At 36.2% G+C, this 24,057-nt stretch overlaps 2 protein-coding genes and 1 long non-coding RNA gene across 6 annotated transcripts in view; 2 read left to right on the forward strand and 1 right to left on the reverse strand.

Annotated features, from left to right (window-relative positions):
- Nucleotides 1-24,057, forward strand: part of LOC136809713 (uncharacterized) — a 39,317-nt gene that overhangs the window by 6,397 nt on the left and 8,863 nt on the right. The gene's annotated exons all lie outside the window — the stretch shown is intronic.
- Nucleotides 2,173-6,442, forward strand: LOC136809712 (uncharacterized). The gene is made up of 2 exons (XM_067066252.1): nt 2,173-3,006; nt 5,448-6,442. Exons 1-2 carry the CDS (start codon nt 2,823-2,825, stop codon nt 5,900-5,902), a joined length of 639 nt encoding a protein of 212 aa, XP_066922353.1. The 5' UTR covers nt 2,173-2,822; the 3' UTR covers nt 5,903-6,442.
- LOC136809710 (uncharacterized) lies at nt 13,487-23,772 on the reverse strand. 4 transcript variants are annotated; one of them, XM_067066247.1, is made up of 6 exons: nt 23,381-23,772; nt 21,098-21,179; nt 17,302-17,649; nt 15,429-15,935; nt 14,989-15,180; nt 13,487-14,353 (listed from the first exon to the last, which is right to left on the reverse strand). In XM_067066247.1, the coding sequence occupies exons 2-6, from the start codon at nt 21,135-21,137 to the stop codon at nt 13,704-13,706; spliced, it is 1,737 nt and encodes a 578-aa protein (XP_066922348.1). In that variant the 5' UTR covers nt 21,138-21,179; nt 23,381-23,772; the 3' UTR covers nt 13,487-13,703. The 4 variants fall into 4 exon arrangements, with proteins under 4 accessions (XP_066922348.1, XP_066922349.1, XP_066922350.1 ...); XM_067066248.1 differs by lacking the exons at nt 21,098-21,179; nt 23,381-23,772 and adding an exon at nt 20,368-20,681; XM_067066249.1 differs by lacking the exons at nt 21,098-21,179; nt 23,381-23,772 and adding an exon at nt 20,100-20,263.

The following is a 24,057-nucleotide window of genomic DNA, read 5'->3' on the forward strand; positions in this document are numbered from 1 at the left end:
TTTTATAAGAATGGTGTAAACCCATTTTCATCATGGATATTTTTAACTTTTTTGGGAAAATCATCCTAAAATATTCTTACAGCATTCTTAGGTTAGGATCCTAATTCAGACTAGATTTAACATTTAGTACATACTTCTCAAGTATAAAATGGCATTTTTGTGAAAGAAGTGAGCCTTACTTGGGGGTAATTGGCAATTTATAATTGAAAATGCTCTGAAAATGGCATTCTTAGCTTGAGTAGCAAAATTCCATGATGATGATATTCTTAGCATATTCTTAATTTTTTGGCCATTTTCATCATGGACATTCTTATAAAGTGTATTCTTATAAAAAAAGCGTGTATTTAAGAAATCCCTGTCTCTGGAACTTGATAGGGGCTTCAGTATTTGTTACCGTCTCTCCATCTTTATATAACATCCCTGTCTCAGTGATCCGGTGAAATTTTGAAATCCATCGGGATGAACACACCTTTATCTGAAATTTCCCGGGGTATGGACAAACTTTCCACTTCCAGGCATTACTCTTGTGTGCTTAAGTGTAGGCGAAAATCACCTCCATATCACTTTATATTGACCCCCCCCCCATTTTATGACCTTTATGCTACAAAGTGCCAAAATTGGCCAAAAACCTTCATTTTTCTAGGGATTTTTAGCAAAATCAGGTCAGTAGCACTTAATTATGACCCCCCATTTTGTTGATTTTTACCCATCCCTGCTTATTCCACCCCCCCCTTCTACAATTAAGCACACAAAGAGTAGCAGGTCTGGTTTTCGGATTTTCTTAGAAATTTATGTACTTTCTTTTTTACTTTGACTCAGAGTAAGATCATTAATCTCCCACTTTGATCTGGGTTGAAAATGTCTGCTAATTTAAACCGGGTTTAATCATTTCCCACCAGAAACTTTTTTACCGGGTTTCTATTGGACTAAAAAATGAACGGGGAAATGTTTTTAATTCGAAAATAGGGTATTTCAAATTTGTTTAATTATGTTTGTTCCTCATTTTTCATTAAATTTTACAACTCCTAGTAGCTTATTTTGTTTTTCTTTCCAAAATGGCCAACTGCTCCTGGCCTACTTCACTGGGCATCGTCAATGCCAACAAAAATTACCAGAAAGAAATATCTAAGGCGTATTATACGAGACCTAATATTATGCCGTAACAATTATCATCTAATACCCATATTACGTACCATGAACTACTCTAGACTTTAAACTCATTAACCCTGATTTTGTAGGTCCAATCTCTGACATAATCTATCTTGTCTTACAGACAATTTCTAATTAAACACCCCTATCTTACAGGCCCAGTGGAACCTCAGTGAAGATAAAAATTCATATTGAAATCCCAATGGGTTAAAAAATACAGTGGGGATGGTTTTGGATTACAATTTTTGAAAATTGAATTTCGAATGGGGACGAAGTCAATTTCACAATGGGGCTGAAATAGGGTATTTTCCCACCGGGGACGAAATTTTTGCCAAATTTTCCAGTGGGGCTGGGGTTCCAGTGGGTCTGCGGCATAATTAATTGAAACTAACAAATTCGAAGAAGCTTTTCAGTGCGCTTAGTTAGAATATTCTCAGTGTTTTCATGGTCCTTTTTAGATTACTCTGTAAGTGAAAATGTTCTTAGCTCGTCAGAGCCCCCATCAGATCTCAAAAATAAACTTTTTTAATCTTATGTCCATATATATTTTGTACTTAAAAAGGGCGTGATCTTCAGTTACGGAAGCAAGGTGTGATCAGGCGTGCTAGGGAAACTGGAAGACCAAATAAAAACCATCTTTTGGGCTGAATATTTTATCTATGATCACCTTCTAAATCAAAATGTGAATAAAAGAGAGGTGTTCTTTTCCCTGTTCACTCTACGCAGTAGCGTTGAAGAAAACCATTCGTCTGCTCCCCTTTTTGCTTGATAAGGACGCTGAGTGTTTGGGATAGGTTGATAATCTAACCCTTTGTTTCGAAAAACTGAAATTATATTTGAAACTATGAAAACAAACTTGTACAAATAGCGATAAATGAGATTTTCTCATATAATGGTTAAAAATTTCATCAAAGAAAGATTAATATGTCTATTGTTGAAGAAAGTCGAGCAGATGTTGGACCAAAAGTCTCTTCATAGGGAAGACGACAACAAAGTTTGTAAAGTGAACCAAAATAGCCATGTTCACACTTCCTCGCTTAAAAAAACGGTGAGATGTTTAACGTTCGCGCAGTGGCTTTCTTTATGAGACAAACAGATTTCATTATGAAGGAGAGTGTAAAATTATACTTAGAGCTGTAGAATGTTTTGTTTCGAAGAAGAAGAAGAAAAAGAAGAAGAAGAGTATATAGGAGACCTGAATGAAAGACGAGCCCTTTCACAAAAATAACAAGTAGAGAAAGTTGAGAAAGCGTCAGAGAGAGAGAGAAAGAGACTGGAGCAGAGTAGAGATTATTTGTCAAGAAACTGGAGAAAACCTTGTAAAGCTCATTTCGACGAAAAGAAGAACGTGAGCCATCAAAAGCTCAAAAAAAAAGAAATGACAGCAAAAGAAGAAAAAAAGGAACAGAAATAGAAAAAGAAGATGATTTATTTATAAGTGAAGAACCTAGCTTGTTGTTATCCACACTCCAATCCTTACAACTTATACTTTCGTCGTCGAAAAGAACGGCACAAAAAGCAAAAATTGGATTTCTTCATATGTATATATTAAAAGTGAATAATAACAATTAACGAAAAAGATTGATGAAGATTATGAAATAAAAGTTGGAATTCGAATTTCTTGACTGAACTATTTTGATTTTGTAGTTGAAGGACTGCTACAGTCAAGAGATATGATGAAGTTTAACATGAAGTTGAAAGGGACATCCAATAATTCCAAACCAGCCAAGGTCAAAGTACCAAAAATTGAGATCAATGAATGTAAAGTTAAAACAAAGGACCACAAAAAGTTGGAAAATGAAATGTTACAACAAGCGAAGGAAGCTCAGCTTTTGTTGGAACAATTATTATGCGAAGGTGAGTCATCGATTTTCACCTATGGAACATTTTATGAATTTGTAGGTGACGGGTAGGTGAATGAACTCGGTCGAGTGGCCACCCCTAAGTTGACATTTAAACCACTGTTTCGATGTGTACATGTACTACACCCCTATCTCGGCATTAGTACCCCTCCTCTGTTATTTAGATAGCATATTTACTCACCAAGGATAAGAGGAGACTTCGAGATCATGCTTCAATTTTTTTCCGTTTTTATGATTGATATCCAGAAAATGACAGCCCTTGATTTATGTCTGTGAATTTAAATATTGGAAAAAGTCTACTATGATCTACCATAGAGACCAATTTTTCAAGGACATGGGTATGGGATGTTATATTATACCAAGTGAAAACTTTTGAAGCCTCTGATAGAGAGAATTATCAACTGCCAGAGATGGCAGAGAAGGTAATCTATACCCATACATAATCACAACTTAGAAATCGAGGCTCCGCAGTAATTTCGTTGCATTATTTCTTCAAATTATTTCCTAATGTTCTGAACGATAAGATCTGCAAAAAACAACTTAAAATTAATTTCTTACGTAATTTTAGTCTTCAATATTCTATTCTTATTTTGCTGACGTCAGCCACCCACGAAGAAAGGATTTACGTCAAAAATGCGTGTGCTTTATAAAATAATTTTGTGAAGAATCGAAGAAGAGAAATTGTTTCAACTTCTTTTCATCTTCAAAAAAAATGAAGAAAGAAACGGGACTGAAATAAGATATCGTTTTCTATTGAGAAAAGATAAAGTTGGCTGAAAAAAATGAATGTAGGAATGAAAAGAAAAGGGAATATCATTTTGATAAAAGTTCTGAAAGTAAGAACACAAAATTTATGCTAGACTGAGAATATTGAACTTTTGTGTTCATCCTTGGACAATATCTTGGACTGAGGTCGACAATTTCGAAGTGTCTAAGTGTGAACTTGTCAAAAAATAAAAATAATAATAAAAAATTGATTAGAAAAGATTCCATTTGCTTGATTTCTTTTTGCTTTGTATTCTAACAGTGTGATGAAACTTAAAGGTCCTTCAATAAGGGTAAATTTTATCATCATATGAAATTTTCAGCTTGAGTTCAATGAAAATCAAATCAACTGATTTTGAAATAACATCAAAATATTTTGGAAATAATTTCCGGTCGGTTCATCAAAATATCCTCTCCATTTCATCTCCATAGCAACAGAAACATTTCCCACCTTACGCATTTCGTTGAAAATTCTTCACAGTGTTACAGGTGTGGTTTATTGAAAATGCGACTTCCGCCCCTGTTTCAACCCCTGTCTCAGTGACCATCCGATCAGAATTTTAAGTCAGCGGGGATGGATAATCCTTTTTGGTAAAGGGTATGGTCTTAAAGGGACATAACACTACTTGCGAAATTTGTAAACAAACTGTATGCAGCGGATACAAAATCAAAACAAATGTCACATGTCAAAATAAAAAATCAAACCAAATATGGCTAATTTTCATTGTTCAATTGTTTTACAAGTTTGTTTTGTACACTTGATTTTAATTGTTCTCTTTAATGACACGTGGTTCGCGCAATGTTTACCATAAATAACGTTATTTTATTACAGAAAGTTCCAATGGGGATGATCAATTTTTTACAATGTAGAATAAATAGTAATGGAATGTTCTTAGGATGTTTTTCTCACCCGGGACAAAGCTCGACCTTTTCTAATAACGAGGAATTTTTTTGGGTGATTTTGGGATAAATCTCGTCACAATGCTCGCTCAAAATTATGGCTTTTTATCAGTCTTTTTCTTGAAGTAGATCAAAAAGTTGAAATTTTTTACTTTCTTTGGCACAAAGACGACATGAGAATGGCATCTAAGAGAGAGCCTAAGTGTTGTTTTGGCTTTTCTTTCCAAAGTCTTAAAAAATATACATTTTTGTTTCTTCAAATTCTTTTATATACTGATGGCTAAATAAATGCATGACCATTAAGTTTATAGTCCCCAAAGGGCAAGAAAGGAATATCTAAACTCTCTCAAGGAATAAAAAGTGAAGCTTTAAGATTTGCGCCGCATTTAGAATTACGGATTGAATCAAGTCCTTTCTTTGTTTTCGCGCGACATATTTTTCGATCCGACGATAGGTTTTACTTTTAATCTGGCGTTTGTGTGAAAACCACACGTTTTGGATGGAAAATTAGCGGAGGGGGACACTTATTACCCGAGAGTATTCTTGTGGGTTTTAAGGGTTATTTAGATTGTAACTTGTTTTTTGAAGCACTTAACCACTTAGGTCTAATTGGCTTATCATAAAGCAAGTAACATTTCAAGAAAGAAAGTTTAAAAAAGTTGCGAGGGTGAATTTTCGGCTAAATTTTCCCTAGAATGTAGAGGCCCAATTATTAAGGGCTTTATTATGGCCCATGGTCAAATGCTATTAACAATTTCATTCATTTTTCAGATCGTTATGATGAATTCGGGAGACCTCGATCGAACTCACTGAACGCAACAGTTGAAAATTTGATTCTTTCCAAAAAAGTTCCAAACAAAGCGACCAGCAAACCGCGTGGTAGTGTGCCCACACTCACCAACATTCCCAGGAAATTCTTAATACGTAACAAAAACAACTCCAACGACCAATCCGCAACATCTTTACCTTGCTCACCCAAAGATAATCGTCGCACCAAAATGAGTCCTTTAAAATTCATGCGTAAATATAATACCGACAACTCACAAACGACGAGCAACGAGTGCCGATCACCGAAATCTAAACGAACATTCGAACCGAAAGACGTGACTGCAGAGAGCTCGCCCAGCGAGGCGGCTTCGAGCGCAAAATGTACTTCTTATAAACAAATGAACCAAGAAGATGAACAAGATGAGAGTCAGCAAAATTGGGAAGGGGAAAGCATATAGTTAAGTTGAGAGAAAGTGTTCAAATCCTTTAAAAGGACTTTACAAGGAGAAGCAAGAACACAAAACCTCATTTTGGGCCACAAAAGCGACCCACAATTCAATAAGGGAATAGCGAACGAATAGTTTGTTGACGAGATGAATTTGTGTGTTTATTAACATCGATCCGTAATAGATATTTTGAAAAATGGATAATTTATTTCCAAGGCCCTCAAGCTTTACATAAATTATTGTCCGTTAAAGTAGCACGGACTTTCTGCCTCTGATTAGATAAAGGAAGCGCTCTCAGCGACCATTAAATTTTCGATTTACAAAGGAATATTTTTACTTAAGTGGGTAGTTTGAAAACGTTTGGGTTTTATTTTCTAGAATTAGAAATTTATATCTCAACTATAAAATGTTCCAACTTTGTATTTCTCAAGGAAAATTGTTATAAACTGTCAAAGGGGTATTTTTACCAAATTCTAACCAGTTTTCGACAAAAATTTACGTGTTGAAACTTATTATAGAGGAAACATATGAAATATCTGAGTACATTGGAAATTACATCAATTTGCCTAAAAATCTCATCACGATGTTATCAATTTATTTCGAGAAGAAATGAAAATTGAAACAAAAATTAAGGAATTTCTTAAAGATGGAAAAAGAGTAAACTCAATAAAAACACGTTTAAGTTCTAGCTTTTTATCTAATGAGTGCTACAGCAGCAGTGCTACAGAATCGCCAGAAAATTCTGAGTAAGATAATATAAGACCCCCTTCTCACAGACCCGGTAGATTATTTTTAGCCATTGGGGAGTGGGGCTAGAAATAACAGACAAAAATACGATTGGGATTGGGGATATTCCCATATGTTTCTAAGGCCCTGACCATCGTGAATTTTAATATTTGTCACGTACAAAATATAAATTTCTGCCTGATGTAGCTCACAAAACTTTGGCATGTTATACATATTCTGTTAGGCCAACTATCCTTGAGTCTGAAAATTTAAGAAGCGCAGAGAAAAAATTTAATGAAGAAGAAAATGAAGACTTTTGCGGCGAAGAGTATTTCAACTTTGAAGAGCTTATTTTGGTCGAAGAAGAAATATTTTGAAAAAACTTTTGTGGTAGATGGTGTATCTTTTACCGAACTAAAAATATATTTTCGGAAATTTTTTCCAATAGCTTACTTGACTCAAAATGTTGAAAAAAGTGCTTTTTGACCTATTTTTCATCCCAATTGTTCATAGAAAAACAGCTTTTACTTTTGATGCATCATTTTAGAAAAATTTTCCGACAGTTCAATTCTTTGCGGACAGATTGAAATAATTTCGAAACAAAAGGGTTAATTACTCTCGGGTACCTAATAGCCGCCGCCCCCCCCCCCCCGCTAATTAATTTTTCGAACATTTTCCACCCAGGACATTCTTATTCCAACCCCCCGCTTATTAATTTTTGGGAAAATGTTTTTGAAAGTTCCCCTCTTTTGTCCTAATTATGCTGTATTAGCCTCCTTTTCAAAAATTTTCCACCCAAGACATTTTTATTCCTACCCCCCCCCCCCCGCTTATTAAGTTTCGAGATTTTTTCAATCCCTCCGCTTATTCCAATCCCCCCGGCTATTAGGTACCCGAGAGTACCCATTAAAAAAAGTGCTAAGCTTTTTATAAAAGAGGGTGATGCAACGTATAATTAACGTCTTTTAAAAGTTCATAACGTCATTTTTGCAATCATTTTATTAATTACTTTTAAAGGGACATTACAGTAGTAAAATGTAAACATTGCGCGAACCACGTGTCATTAAAGAGAACAATGAAAATCACGTGTCCAAAACAAACTTGTAAAACAATTGAACAATAAAAATTAGCCATATTTGGTTTGATTTTTTATTTTGACATGTGACATTTGTTTTGATTTTGTATCCGCTGCATACAGTTTGTTTACAAATTTCGCAAGTACTGTTATGTCCCTTTAAGGGATTTGAAAAAAGAAAGCAATTTGTAAAGGCAATTCTTTGTTAAAAGTGTAAAGAAACCTGAAAAATAACTTTTATGCTCAAATACCAAAATCAATATTTTGGTCAGAGCCCTTAAAGGCTGGGGATTTGAATTTCATTGTTTTCGGAGTATAAAATTCAATAGGGATGGGGAAAATAGCACAGTAACTTGTGGTGAGGATTTGCTTATCTGATTATTTTCAGTGGAGATAAAAATTAAAGTATAATTTTCCACTGGGGACGATTTTTTAGCCAATTTTACCAGTGGATGGGTCTGTGAGAAGGGGGTGTAATGTTGGTATGTTTTTGTACCAGTGTGGTGTACCGAAAATATATGCCCCTTTATTTTTCACATAATTACCGTGTACCTGAAGCAAATGAATTTCGTCACGTCACATACAGACAATAGAAATCTTATCGGCCTTTTTACACCAGCCCTTATTGGTGTTATTTTTTCGTCGCTGGCAATGTAAGGGCCGCCCGACGAATTACTCGCCCAGAATTGAATTACTTTAGGCGTACAAACTTTCGCGAACAGAAACTTTCGCAATTTTGGCCCTTTTCGCGAAAGTAATAATGTCTTTAAAAAATCTAGAAAGGGCCATTCGCGAAAGTTTATGCTCGCGAAAAATTAGACAGAATAGAAAATCTGTAAAACTTCAAACTTTGAATAAAATGTAACTTTTATGGCACTTTTTAGCCTGCTAAAAGACTAATAAGTCAAACGACAAATGTTTCAAGCCAATCCTATAAGAAGTTTTTTTCCCTCTAAGCCATTTTTTCATGTGAAAATTCTCATTTTGACGTCTTGATTCGCGAAAGTTTATGCTCGCGAAAAAAAAATTCCGTTAAATTCGCGAAAGTAAATGTCGTGAATTTTGCGATATTTCGCCCTCGCGAAAGTTTCTGCTTGCGAAAGTTTGTACGCCTAAAGTAGAGCTGGGCTAAAAATGGAATTGAGAAATCAAGTTTTGTGCGTAACATCGATGTGGGTAATTAGGGCTGATAAGGTAAAGGTACTCAGATTAAAGTCCCTTAAGGGCGGTAGCCCTGGTATGTGACGAGCCGTATTTCAAAATTTTTTTAGATAACTATTCGGAATATTTTTGAATAACTTAATTACAAACTTGCGAGTTTTTAAAACAGCATCTTGAGTAAAACTTTCAGCCACGAACGTTTGTGTATATTTTAAGGGTTTTAGGGCTATTTGAGTGGGAGAGTGTTGTGGTGTTAGGGGTGTTTGGGTGTAAAATATGTTTTGAAAGAGAAAGCTTTCATGAGATATTTAAGTACCTTACTCAGACATTTGACTTCTGTCTTACCTATTTTCATTTTGGAGGAATGTTGATGAAAGTAAGGTGTAAAGTCTGTAATTTCTGCCTTTTAATCTTAACCCTTTTCTGATTGACTATCGCGTGTCAATTTCTGCTCTATATCTTTTGAAAATCCATCAATTGAACGGAGACAAGTACAAAGCCAGCCGCCGTCTAAATCGTATCTCAATCCTCCTCTGTGAAAAGTCCTGAAACGGTGCCAAAACTTAAAATAGTTTGTCTAATCAGATATTGGAAAGGTCTATAGACTGCCGGTAATCTGGATTTAATTGCTGATAATTAGAAGGCAAATGTTGATTGCAAAATATGTATTTAACACAGTGCATCTTGTTCACGGCTCAGCGAACATCCATTTCATTAATAGACCAGATTTGTCTTTCTGTTTGTTGATCAGGTCTCATCTATCAATAGAAAACGGATCGATTCGAGACATGCAATTTTGTACAGTTTACCTAAAGGACAAGCTATCACCTGAATAATTTCGCAAAAGTTATGAAAACAAAAAGTTGAATCTATTAAAACTCGGATTCGAGAAAATGATCAAATTTTAAGTATGATTTCAACTTTTAACAAATGACACTTACTCTTAGGTTCCAAATAAACGGGTGGGGTCGAATAAACGGGGGACGGATGGAAAATTTTCAAGATTTTAACAAAGGGGGGGGGGTACCCTAATTGCCGGGGGTTGGAAATTTTACTTCTGAAAACCCAAAAATAAGGTAAATATAGGCTAAAATCAGGCTCTGAGAATATTCTTAAAAGTTCTTAAAAGTGGGGGGGGGGGTCCTAATAAGGTCCGGGGGTTAAAAAATTTTTAAGCGGTAGAGAGTACTCAAAGCAGAATGGTCACTTTTACAGGGGGATTTCAAAGCCATTTTTGCTTGAAATGAAATTCTCATTTATTCTTACGATTTGTGAAAGTTGATGCATGTTTCTGACTAAGGATCTATTTTTTAAAACCAACAAGCTTTATGTGCTTATCGATCACTGCCCCTTTCGGTATCTTTTATGTTTTTTTTTCTTCATAAAATCAACATTTGTCCAGAGCTTATGTCTATCACCTGCTTCATCAAATTAAAATCTGGACAAGCTGTTTTCTCAATTAATAAAAGAAAAATTTTCCTTGTAAGATAAACAACAATTAACTCCAAAAGATTTTCCTTACTGCCAGGAGATAATTGACGGCGTTTATACAAAATTGCTTTCATATCTCAATTTATTTTGATGATGTCTATTCTCAGGCTCTTTTTCGTAATCCCGAACTGCGGTTTTAGACTAGACAAACTCGAATAATTATCATAACAAATATATGCTTTAGTCAACTGACAAAGAAAATTATTAAGGTGTATTAGTTTTTGTTAATTTGTCTGCACGATTGGTAAACAATAAACTTATCCAATCATCAATCAATCAATCAACCTGTGCATAAATAAGTGAAGCGTAGTTCAAACACGTTGCAGTTGCGATTGCAAGGAGAAAAGAACACCAACAAAGCGAAAATGCCAGGAGGAGGTCGAGGACGCCGAAGGGTCAAAGCCATCCCATGGTTGCCACACAGTCGTGCAGCCATCAACAACTGGCTTGGTAAGAAGTTGGCCAAGTTGAAGAAGGATAGCCCAGAAAAGTTTTCCATGATGAAGAAATATTTCCCTGCCTATGAAGATGTGACCAAAGAAATGCAACATCTGGCACATATCAACCTCAAGAAAGCTTTAGCAGATCTCAGTCTTCATGCTTCAGTCGCCAAACTGGTGGTTGCCATAGCGACCGACTCCACCATCTGCATGTTTTTCCACAACATGTACCTACAACAATCCGAAAACCCACCCGAAGGAGGTATCTGGGTTGCCACTTGGCAGGATGCCGTCCTCCTCATCAACCAATGTGTCAACGAGGCACCAGAATTTGACGAAGATGTACCCATCCCTGTTCCCATGAATGCTATCCTTAACGTTCCCATGTCAACATCAGCTGGTCATGCTGCTTTCCTCAATGATAAAGTAAATGCCATCTTCAAAGACATTTTGAACGAATGGGGTCACTTCTTGCTCAGTAAATACTCTTGTGATGTTTTGGACGACCAACCGAATCATTGGTTCAGCCCCAAAGCTCTTGAAGCCATGCCTGATTTCGTGGATACTTACGTTTGTGATCCAGATGCAAAGCATTATGGGTACACCTCATTCGATGACTTCTTCGTCCGCAAATTGAAGCCGGGTGCCCGTCCGGTGGAGGACGAGGACAAATCGGTCGTTGTAGCGGCGTGCGAGGCGGCTCCACTCAGAATCTCACGTAACGTCAAGTCTTATGACAGCTTCTGGATCAAAGATCAAAATTACTCAATGGAGTTCCTGCTCAACAAAAATCCGTTAGCGACAGCTTTCTACAATGGCACTGTTTACCAAGGCTTCTTGAGTCCCACCACATATCATAGATTGCATTCACCAGTCAAAGGTTACATCTATGACATTGAAATGGTGGATGGTACCTACTTCTCACAACCCTACTTCAAAGATGAAGATCTTCTGTTGAGCGGCGTTCAACCCTACATGGCGCACACAGCTACTCGATGCATCTATTGGATCAAAGCAGACAATCCAGGATATTGGATTGATGTGTTTCTGCGCTCTTGGCATGTCTGATGTTTCGACTGTTGAAACAACTGTCAAGAAAGGAGATGCAGTTGAAAAAGGGCAGGAAGTTGGAATGTTCCATTTTGGGGGATCGTCTCATTTGTTGGTGTTCCGACCAGACACAAACATCAAGTTCGAAGATGACATCGAGCCAGACCTCCACGCAGCAAACATCGAAGTCAACGCTAAAATTGCCACCGTTTATAAATCGATCGAACCATTAAAATAGACATCAAAATGACAATTATTATGTACACTAAGGTTTATAATTCTCTACACAGCCAATATTTCTTAAATTCTGTAAATCTAAATCAACACAAGAAACTTTAGCACTTCATAAGTAACTTAATGACTTCGTTCTTTTTGAAAAATACCCCCTTTGAATTTGAAGTTGAATAATACCGAGGCTAAGTATGCTTAGCAAAATCTCATTTTCAGCCTCAATTTATGCTTAATTTATGCTTCTTTATATGTTTAGACTTCGTTTTGTTGATTTTCTTTGGGTTCATGCGAAATTTCGAATTTTTAAATTAAATTCTCTTTTGTAATTTGGCGTCGCAGGTGAAAATCTATGGTCCAAGAAAGCTAAAACAGCTTTAAAAGTAACCCTAAAAAGGTAGATTTTTAGAAAAGCTGCACAAGTCTTTTTGCATTTCAGCTTGAAAGTATGCTTTGCATTATGCTTATTTCTTACCGAGTTTGAGCCTAAGTATGCTTATAAACGTTATGCTTACAAAAAAAGAGTGTACCCACAAAAAAAGATTTATTTCCCGAAACTGCCGAAATTCACCAAATTAATTAATCGTCCAAATGCTCCCTTTTTTCATTTCTAAAATATGTTTTAAAATTAGAGCTCTATATTATTTGGCCTGACACCCAAAATAGTAGAGGGCATTTTGTAAAATCGCTCGACTGTTTTGTTAGAAGCACTTGTTATACATTTTTGGAAAGCTAAGGGGTAGGGGAATCGAAATTACTATGTTTCCAATTTTTTTTCGGACACTTTGGTGTGATTTTCGGATAAATATGACGGTCTCAGGCAGAAATCATAGGGTTAAAAATTAATGAAAATTTTAGCTCGAGAAAACGGAGACCTGTTGTATATTTTTGGAAAGCTCTCAAAAAATTAGGATTAGAGATATATTGCAAGTACAGGTGATTTCAGTATCTAACTCGAGATATTGAGCTTCAAAAAGCGCAAAAACTGGACAAAATAGCTGTTTCTGGCTGAAAAACACGGTTTTCAAGGGTTAATATCTCGAGTTAGGTACAGAAATCACCTATACTTGCAATATATCTCTAATCTTAATTTTTTGAGAGCTTTCCAAAAATATACAACAGGTCTCCGTTTTCTCGAGCTAAAATTTTCATTAATTTTTAACCCTATGATTTTTGCCTGAGACCGTCATATTTGTCCGAAAATCACACCAAAGTGTCCGAAAAAAAATTGGAAACATAGTAATTTCGATTCCCCTACCCCTTAGCTTTCCAAAAATGTATAACAAGTGCTTCTAATAAAACAGTCAAGCGATTCCAAAAAATCGAACAAAATTCCCCCTACTAAAAGTTGGAGATGTTAAGAATTCTGTTCGGAATAAGGATTATCCCCATCAATATGACCAGAAATTACGGATAAAATTTGAGTTAAAACAAATGACAGGCTCAAATGACAGGCTCAAAAGTGATTACAGTTTAACAGACACAATTTTTCAAAAATATATGAGATAAGAGTTTTATTGGTAAAGAAGTCGATTTTCTCAGAAAAGCCATATCGAACAATAGTGAAGTATTCATAAAACTGAACACGGTCGAAAATCAACCACCTATCACTGGAATTTTTTAACATTGGTTCATCATGATTTCAAACTCGTGTGGAGAATGTGCCGCCTTCCTTTCCTAAAGAAACATGTTTATTATCTCCATAAGAATGAGCATACCATTCGTCCTCATAAACGTTGAAAAAATGTTCAGTGTTACTACGATGACGTGTGTTATCTCCATAATTTGGCGACTGTCTTAATGAATGAGTATTATTATTGTTAGCAATAAAGGGTTTATGTTGTGAATGATGCGAGAGGTTTTTGGAATAACCAATCGGTTGCGAGCTAGTCCTTGAAACACTTGAATGAACGATAAACTCTCGATCATGGTTAATTACAGGGTTGGGTGAAGAATGCATTCTTTGTATGCGAGATGTAGAGTTTTGTTGAATATGTTCTTCATAATTTCGATGACGTAATTGTCTTTGATATTGCACCCTAGGAGGAGGGTTTTTACTTTCCCCTTCAGTATTGGTAGTGGAGGTCGTCTCTCCACCGTCGGGGGTGACGGGAATTGTAAGAACGTTTGTTTTTTGATACGTTTTCAAGCTATATCGTTCTGGTACAAACCCTTTCTGATTGGTCAATAATAATAAAGATGGTTTCTTAATGTCGGCGCCGGCAGTTTTTGCAGACTCGAGCACCGTGTGCTGCTTTCGATTGGCTTCTGCTAACAAACTATCCCAGTCGGCTGTGAAAGCAAAAATAAATCATGAGGAGTTAAAGATGTAACAAGCAACATGCTGAATGGACCTACCTGATCATGACAATCAGATAAAAGTAGGACAAATAGCAAGAGAGTAAGAAAGTGCAGTGAGCAGCTTGAGTATCACAGCTCAAATTGATATCGACCTGTGAAGTACAGTTAAAGTGGTATGACCTATATAGTCGTAGATACCGGGGTGAACAAATATTTTATTTCCCTATTGACGATAAAAGGTGATTTTCACCAAAGTCCAAAAAAAAAACCATGTTAGGCACTTTTTGGTCCAAAATTGCCCAAAAAATTTTATTTTTTCGAAAATCAGGATCCATCACTTTTTGGGAATCGCCATTTTGCATCACTGTGCAAAAAATCAGAATAAACTAATGAGCCAATCCCGAGAAAAGCTGGTAACAGACAAACGGACAGACAGACGAACGAACGAACATCGTTAATTGAAAGGACCTCCACCCACCGGGGTAGGTCCAAAAAGTGCATTATAGGAATAGCAAGGACATTTGTGTAGGGATGAAAGAATCACATGGATACTCTAATGTTGGTTTATGTTGTTGGAGAGGGTGAATGTATAGTTTGTGATACCTTAAAAAATAAAGAAGACTTACTGTGTATACAACCTTCATCTTTGCGCCGTTTCAATTTGTGAAGAAGTTTGTATTTGAAAACAATGTTACCCTGCTTCTTGATCTTGTGTTTGTACGAAATCTTCTCCGTATCCCCTCCCTTCACTTTCTTTGGACGTTTCCCATTGCCATCATCATTGTTGTTGGTGTGGCTGTGACCAAACTCCCAGAGGTCTGGTGAAGAAAGCAAAGGATTAACCATTTCCATGTTCTATTCTTTTACAGCGTTCTATAGTCCTATTTACATTGGAACTATCCAGAGTTTCAGTTCCGTTGAAATATTTATTGTTGGAAATATACCAACCACTTGAAAATGAATTCAAAAGCTAAAATTTAGAAAAGAATTGTTGTGAACAATGAACTTTGTGCCATTCTGTTATGGAACCTTAGTGAATCCTAAGATAGTAAAGAAAGCTTCTTACCGTTCTTATATCGGCCGAGCAAAAAGTTGATTTCTTCCATGGCATTCGATAAAGCCGTGAAAACGGTCGACACCAAACTCAAGCCCACGCTCAAATACAATGCTCGCAAAAACCAAATAGCCTTTTCACCTTCAGAGTCTGGCGCTCTCCCTTTGTTTGGTACCAGGTCCCCAAAACCTATGGTAGCCATAGCAACAAAGCAATAATAGATGCTGTCTACATAACTCCATTCTTCGGTGGAGCAATAAAGAAGACCTCCAATGAAGAGCATGCAGACCATGAGAAAGACAGATACCATCATGACTTTGATGTTGATGTGTTTGATGCGATTTTTCTTCTTTTGACAACAGCAATGACTACTGACGTATCGCAAGAAGTTGAAGATGGCCACCGTAATGTGTTCACCCACTGATGCTAATGCTAAGATGTTTAATGGGATGCCGATCAGAGCGAAAATGATCAGAAATATCCGTCCACTTTGTGTCTGTGGTGTGATGTGACCGTAACCTGAGTAATAAAGACAAATTTACGAACATAAATAATCGAGAGATAGAAAGAATCAAACAAAGAAGAAGAAACATCAAATCTGGACAATATCACTTTATGGAGGTTATCTTTCAGTAAAGTGATATGAAATATACAAAATTTAATAAATTATGCACCATAAATTCAACATTTGCTACTATTTTGGCTAGAAGAAAAATGTTCGACATTCAATCAGACAGAAAAAAAGCCCCCCTAAGGCAGAATATCGTTTTTTTTTATCAAAATTGTCTCTTTAATGGTTTCGTTTTGTAATGAAAAAAGTATCGAGTGAGAGGGGAAAGGAAAAGGGTAAGAAAGGAAGCAGCATAACACGCCTTGTTGTGTTGTATTTTCTTATTCCAAGGATCATTAGAGTGGGAAAATAGAAAACTGAATAAACACACCCCTAAAGAACACATTAACGAGTTTATGTATGTGTTTTTTTCAGTGGCGGAGACAGTTAGCTTTTGATTTGTCTACTTGGGGCGCACAAACGTTCGCACAAACATTTGCGAGCAGAAACTTTCGCAAGGTTGAAAAATTTTAAAATTTACGACATTTACTTTCTTGAATTTGAGGAAGAAATGTTTTCGAACCGTTGGATAAAAATGAAAATTGCCTCAAAAGTGAAAAATATTCTTTAAATCGGATAAAGACTGTTGTTCTTCGACTTTGAAAAGGTATGAAAGGATAAAGATATGCCGAAAAATCTGATATTTATTACGATTTCAAGGTTTTATAGATTTCCAATTTTTTTAAAGAATTTTTCGCGAGTATAAACTTTCGCGAATTGCCCTGTTAAGAATTTTCAAGGACATTTGCTTTCGCAAAAAGGCCAAAATTCGAAAGTTTGTACGCCTAAAGTAGATTCTGATTGACTAAGGACGATAGTAAATCAGCAATTTTACCGTCTTTGACTTTGCCAGCGCCAGAACTGCGGGTTGTTCCAAATCGTTTCACCCCGCCGTCCTCAAAAAGGCAGACACGTAAACTCGCTATTACACGTTTTTTTTTAAGAAACTAGTTTTACCAAGCAGCCTCAATGTTTCTTAAGAAATCGACCTTTTGAGCCTTAAATGTTTCTTACATGTTTCTAAACTTTTTGACATAATCAGCCTCATGGAAGGCTGGATTGCAAGGTTCTTAAAAGAAACCGAATTAAAAAATGGTATTTTCTCATTCTCAGCCTTAGTTTTTAGGCATTCTGAGCCTCATGTTTCTTAAAAGTGTGTTTCTTAAAACAAAAAAACATGTATTTTATTCATATTTTCCTTCGCATGTATTTATTACGTATACATAGAATGCAATGTGGAGAGTGAAGAAAAAGGGTTGATTGTGAAGTACAAACCGATAGTTGTAGTGACAGTGGACGCAAAATACAGTGATTGGTAATAATCCCAATCTTTTGGTTCTTGTCTCCTTTTTCGAACCAGATCTTCAAACCGTTTCAGCCTCACATCACTGATATTGAACTCTAGTTGCAATTGTTTGCGCTCAAAGGCTAGTGTATCTCTAGCATTAGGGTCCTCGTCCTCGTGTTCCAGAGCACGAAAGACGAGAGCACCTAGCAACAGGTAGACAACCATGATGAAGCCTCTGATCAACAAAATTTTGAGCGAAGGCTTGATGGGCGTTTCTGTTTCTGCTTTTAACTTATCGATGGTCGCATCGTGTTGCTGGCGAGATTTTGGGTAGCCTGAAAGCAAAATAAATCATTTTTCAAACATAAAATCGAGTAAAAGTTGATACAGTGGAACCTCTAATTAGCGGATACCATCGGGGAATCGGTTTAGTGTCCGCTAATTAGAGGTGTCCACCTTTTGGAGGGTTTTGAGTTTCAGGCACGAATTTCGAAATTAAACCGTACTAGGGGGTCGCAAAAATGAAATTATGGTTTTCCCTAAAGATATAGGAACATGAAAAGACTCGAGAAAAGTTATTTAAACACAACAAAATACTTTTTTTCAATCGTTCAAAAAAAGTCTAAAAATACTAAAAATAACAAAATAGTGAACAGGGGAGGTGGCTATGGACTTGAAGTGCCAGTCATTTACTGTTTTACTGGTCCAGGAACGCTTGTCAACTGGGTAATGGAAAAACTGAATCTTTGTAAACAAAATTTGGAAGAAATAAAATGCTTGAAATAAATGGTTTAAAATGATTTATTACTTGTATCTGAATGTCTGAAACTATGTTTTCCTCGGTGTCCGCTAATTGGAGGGAAAAAACAAGTTTTTGACCATTCTGTGCAAAAAGTTTTGTCCGCTAAATGGAGGTGTCCGCTAATTGAGTGTCCGCCTTTTGGAGACTTTTTAATAAGGATTTGACTAGAAAACGGCCGGGAAAAAATATTTTGTCCGCTAATCAGAAGTGTCCGCCTTTCAAGCCAGGATGGGTGTCAAGAAAAATAAGGAAAATGTTGTCGTTGTTTGGGTAGGAAGGGTTATGGTTAGTAATTGCATAGATAGATGGTATAACTAATTTATTAAACCACTGCAATACTTCAGTTTAGGCCGTTGAAGAGTGAAAGAAATATCCAAGGCACTGCCAGAAAATGGCAAACGATAAGCAAAATTTAGTGATGATAGGCACTTTAGATTAAGCAGGCAAAATGAGATCGAAAAACAACCAATTGAAAGCAATAATCAAATAAACCCCGTTCATTAGCGTAGACAAGATGGACGCAAAATTTGTGTAGGAGGGCTGGTTTTATGGCACTGTAATTATCTATTTATGATATCAAAAAATCTTGCGCCCCTTTGGTCTACTGCCATTCACTGTTTTGGTGATATGGACATAGGTAAAAAAAAACATTCGAAGTGAGCCTCCCAATTGGCGGGGGGAGGTAGAGAGCCTGTGTTCGTTGGATAGTATAAAATATCTTTTCCTCGTATCACGTGATGAGAAAAGAAGAGAGAAAAGAGAGAGGAATACTTCATCCTATCTTCAATAAAATATATTTTCCCTATCAACCAAGTGTGAAAAGAGTAGAAATAAATGTTGGAGTGTTTTAATTGTAATTTGAACGAGATATTATCCCATAATATTCTGTTATTTTACAAGACAAGAAAAAATATTATCTTTTTGCTCCCATCATTCATTTGGTTAACAAAAAAAGCCATCTTCCAAGGGGAATGATAGCGCCCTTCGTGTTCAATTCAAACAAACAACACATTTTGCAAAAAGAGCCAATGTCAAAAAAGACCAAAAGTAGATAAGGTGTCAATTAAAAGTGACTGTTAAAATTATGATAAAGTTATACAAAGCTTTATCGAAAACTTTTTGGAAACGGTTCCAAAGTGGTACGATTTTATTCCTGGGTTATTATCACTCACTTGCCGTTTTAAGGCCTTATATCTTTCGAAAGTTAAACCGAAAAAGAAATGAAGGATTTTTGTGACTAATTATGACACTTTCACTTTTGAAACTTTCTTAGAGATGGAAGAATTGGCATCGAAGCTGTTTCTCTTATTTCGATCCACCATTATAAAAGACTGTTCAAAAAATCTCTACCAATCCAACTCCACTAATAGCGAAAAAAGCTTGCCACAAATGACCAGATTATTAAGAAGATCTGCAAGAAAAGCACAACGAACAAACAAAGAAACGAAGCGATGGATCAAACCCAATCATGTAAACAGATCATTAAACCAAAGAGCCTTACCATTCAACGAGTAGAGTTTTTTGCGCGTCGGATGAGCCAACCACATGTTGGTGGTAAGAGAAAAGCAGAAAGACAATGTAGTCTACACTTTTCTCACTGTATCTCCAGTGAAGAGAAACACGAAATGTTTGTCGAAAAACCCTCATCGATTGTTCATACGGCAGGTGGAAATCGAAGGTTGCATAGCAACTCAGGCCTCTTTCCTCGACAGTTTTTATATTCCAAATTAATTGGACAATTCTATATCGAAATACAATAACGCACGATGTTCCTGTTTTTATTCGTCGAACGGCAGGAGTTGGGAGGTCAGTCCTCCAGAAGACGTTCATTTTCTCGCAAACAGTGGTTGGTCTATTTCAATCAAAAGTTCATCTGGACAAAACTGAAAATTTATAAACATTTAGAGAAAAACATCAAAGTTGAAAGAAAGAGAGGCGTAACAAGGACGAAAAGCCGAATATTTTTCTCACGTTTTCACTTACAATTGTGAAGAGCAGTACCATCTCGCTATAAACGACGGAATGACGTCTTCGTAAAGCCACCCGATGCCGATCGGAAGTCCGCCTTGCGATGTTCCAATGATGAAGAAAGTTGAGAAGGGAACTCATCCTTCTTTACGTTCAAATTATAACAAGAATAATGAAAAGTTATGAAACAAGGATATTTGATAAGGTCCTCCTTTTTCCTTTTGGCTCACATTCCAACAGAGAAGACCTCAGAAGACTGAAAAGAATTTGATGTATATCTCACCATTTCTGAAGAAAAGCATTTTTTTCTTCAAATTTCCGCTTTCTTCCAGTGAAGGACGGCTCGTTTTGTCATGAGGTTTCGCTTGACTTTCACTTTATCGCAGTACTATCTTCCTTTCACCAACTCATTCAAAACAGCCGAATAAACAACTTTTCTTCCTAAACCAAACGCGCGGACGAAAAAACTGAGAGAAACCATGAAAAATATTTTGCAAAGAAGATACCCTTATTGTAACGAAGCAAAATAACAAAACAATAAAAATACATGTTAAGAGAACAATCGCGGAAAGTAGCAGAAGGTCCTCAAAAGAAAGCTGTGAACATATTTCGTGTAACCAAACATCAAAAGCTTCTCAAATACATCAAAACAACAAGTTGAAGAGAAAGAAATGGGTAGATGAGAATTAGTGAGCAAATGCTTTTTTGATGTGATCACGATCCTGCTTCACCTTACCAAACCAACAAAGGGGGAGCCATCTTGAAGTGATGAATTTCGTGACCGAAATTTCCCACCTAGTTAGGATGGGAAAATCCCACAAAAAACAAATGACTAAGAGCATTCCAATGGAAGATTTTCTCTTGTCAACAACTAAAGGTTTATTATCATCATTTCCTTTCCAAAAAGGATCTCCCAGTGTGATCAAAAAGCTTTGCGCCGAATGAAAAGGAAAGTCAAACTTAAATCTGTTGAAAGTTGACTAAAAAAGTAGTCCAAAAGAACGGAACCTTACCAAATTTGAGTTTGGTGCCTGCAGTTAAATGAGCCGCCATCTTCTCTTGAATTGACTATTTGCAAATCAAATGACTCATCAGCTAAAAAAAGACAATCGAAAAATTGATTGATTAGTTGAGCGATGTTTTGAAGAGAGTTTTTACGAAGAGATGATTTGAACTGATGGAAGCCATGTTCGTCAGATTCTTATCTTAGCAAAGGCTACAAGAAAAATAACATCCATCGCCATTATCAGCAAAGTAAAACATGAAAGATAGAATAACTATTGCAAAATGAAAGACCAAAGTCGGCTCGGAGAACTGAATTGATTCGCTCTCAAACTGAATTTTAAATTTATTCAAAATACTCAATTTAGTTTATGCTATGGTGTTCTGAGATACTTTATCTAACAAACACCCATGGTGTAACTAAGAGAGTCCCGAACGAAATAATGCAAATCCAGGGGTCCTAAAAAGTGTATTTCGCTCACCGAAATCAAAAATGAGAGTCGAAGTTCACCTTCGCTTAATATAATAAGAGAGGTTAAGTTAACTTCTACATGGTTTAAATTTTGAGCCATAAAATGAAAACAAAAGAGAACAAAAGAGAATTCTAAAATACTTTGAAAAGAAAAGGATATGATATCGAAATGAAGAAAGGCAACCATGAATAAGTCTAGTACTAATTGTGAGAGCGGAAAGCAAAGACCTTCAATTTCATAAAATACACTCACGCTGAGCTTTATTTAAGAGTAGTTGAAAACCAAAATTACTGAAGACGCCTAAGTAAATAAGAGTGAAGGCCTTTTCGTCGACTACATATCATGGAAAAATTTGAAAGCGCTGTATCGAATGCAAAATCTGTAATTTGTGGCTCAAAAAAATTAAATCTTAGTCAGAAAATAAAATCCTTCAGCGTATTATATTCATTCGGGCCATTAACCTGAAACGCAAAAACTGAACAGACCCACATTGCCCTTGAATTCCCCTGAAATGAGTGAGGGAACTCACCACCATTCTCATCAAACAGGTATGAACTCTATCTCTTTCTGACCAACGAAAATAAAAAAATAGGAATAGGCTTGCGATAAGCATCGCTCACTGTTCACTTAAAATTAAACAGATTTATCTCTCTTCTTAAATAACCTATTTCAAACGAGGTCTTCTTTTACTAAAAGAAAGATATACTTCTAGGATACTAAAAACAACAGTTTTGGGAGAACTTAATCCAGGAAGCAACATAAAAACGAATCTTATTTCATTACGAAGAAGTATCGTTCAAAACATATTTCGATTGCAAGCCGTTTATCGCGAATCCTTTCTGTGAAATAGATTTAGCTTGGAACCAACCTACACGTTTTTGTAAGAGAACGTCTTGATTTGCGCTAGCCTGGAAGACGAAAATAAGTATAACAACTCTATAAAAGTCGAAAAAAGTCGTGAAGTCATTGCAGTGGTGCATATCACATGACCATAAATAAGATGCAACTTTTCTGTTTTTGACCTTTATATACCCTGGACCAAGCTTCTCGATCCCAGCTAAGCAAAATTTTTGATTGGAGTTTTTTGAAAAGTCGTACCCTAATGGCGGCACTACTCGATATCGGTGTAAATGCATCGAGAGCGCTAGGTCTACTTTTTCTCAAATTCTTTTGATGATATAGCGGCGTTAGACGTTAATTTTTAACATTGCAATGGCTTCTTCTCGGGTACCAATCACAGATATCTAAGCCCGAAGGGCTAGATTTGCAACTTTAAGCTTTCTCCAGCAAAAAAAAGTGAAGCTAAAATTTGACTTTTTAAATTTCGTGCATGGATAGGATCTAGCATTTTAATTGTTTTCGGAGCGCGAGATCAAAAAACGTAGCCGACAAACGCTATTTCACATCTCTCAAACCGGTGAAATTGCATATTTTAGTCACGTGACTCTGGTAGGAAATCCTTCCAAAGATGAGCTTCACTTTTTGATAAAAGCTGCAAATCTAGCCCTTCGGGCTTTACAGATATCTGTGGTACCAATTCCAAAAAAACTCCAATCAAAGATGGCGGAAAATTGCTTGGTCCAGGGATATAAAGGTCAGTGCACCCAACACGTCACTTTTTCTATTGTTTAAGTGACGTATCGGGTGGAAAATTTTGAAAGTTCTCAGAATGACTCTCCAGTGGTGCATATCATGAATAAACTAAATTCTAATATATTAACCATCGTTTAACACTGGGAAGGGAGGCACAAAAAATGCAATTTTAAAAGACTATTGGCTATTCCTTACTCCCACCGGTGTAAATAAACAAACTGACCTTACCTGGAATCACAGAATCTGCTCTTCTTTATGTGAGAAGTAGTGAAAGCTTTTAACATGGCGTGTTGTTGCACCCCTTTTCATTTTTTTTATCATGGAAAGTAAGATTAGAGTATTACTTCCACTAATACAGCTGCCACCTGAAAGAAAGAGAACAGAACCCAAGGGGAAAGAGGAATTTTTATTGGCCATTAATATACTACCGATAGTTATCACCTCAAGAAAGGAAAACTTCTTCACAAGCTGCATTGAAAATCACAGAAAGGGAACGAGACTAAAGAGGATAAAGAAATTGAATAAAGCAAGGATAGTACTTTTGATAAGTTGTCGAGGAGATGACATCTTGACCTTTTCCTTCTTTTCATCCAAGTAAGTTTCATTTCTTTTCATTTGAAATCTCTAAAATGAAAAAGACTTTTGATTAATGACAGATATTAACCTAAAAGTTCATTTGAATAAAGGCACAGGATGAAGGGGATGGCGTTATATAACATTCGAAATTTGAATGTTACTACTCACTTCAATCATTTAAGCAAACAACTCTTAAAATATCTTCAAGGAAACTTTGCATACAAATAATGATGATGTATTACGCTCAGAACTTCGGTTCTTTGAGCACTCTATAGACTCTGTTGAAGAGCGAGCTCTGCTTCTCCGTTCACCACAAGCGATTATGCGAA

This window comes from Clytia hemisphaerica, unplaced genomic scaffold (genome assembly GCF_902728285.1).
Source record: "Clytia hemisphaerica strain Z4C2 unplaced genomic scaffold, Clytia hemisphaerica genome assembly, whole genome shotgun sequence".
Classification (NCBI taxonomy): Eukaryota; Metazoa; Cnidaria; class Hydrozoa; order Leptothecata; family Clytiidae; genus Clytia; species Clytia hemisphaerica.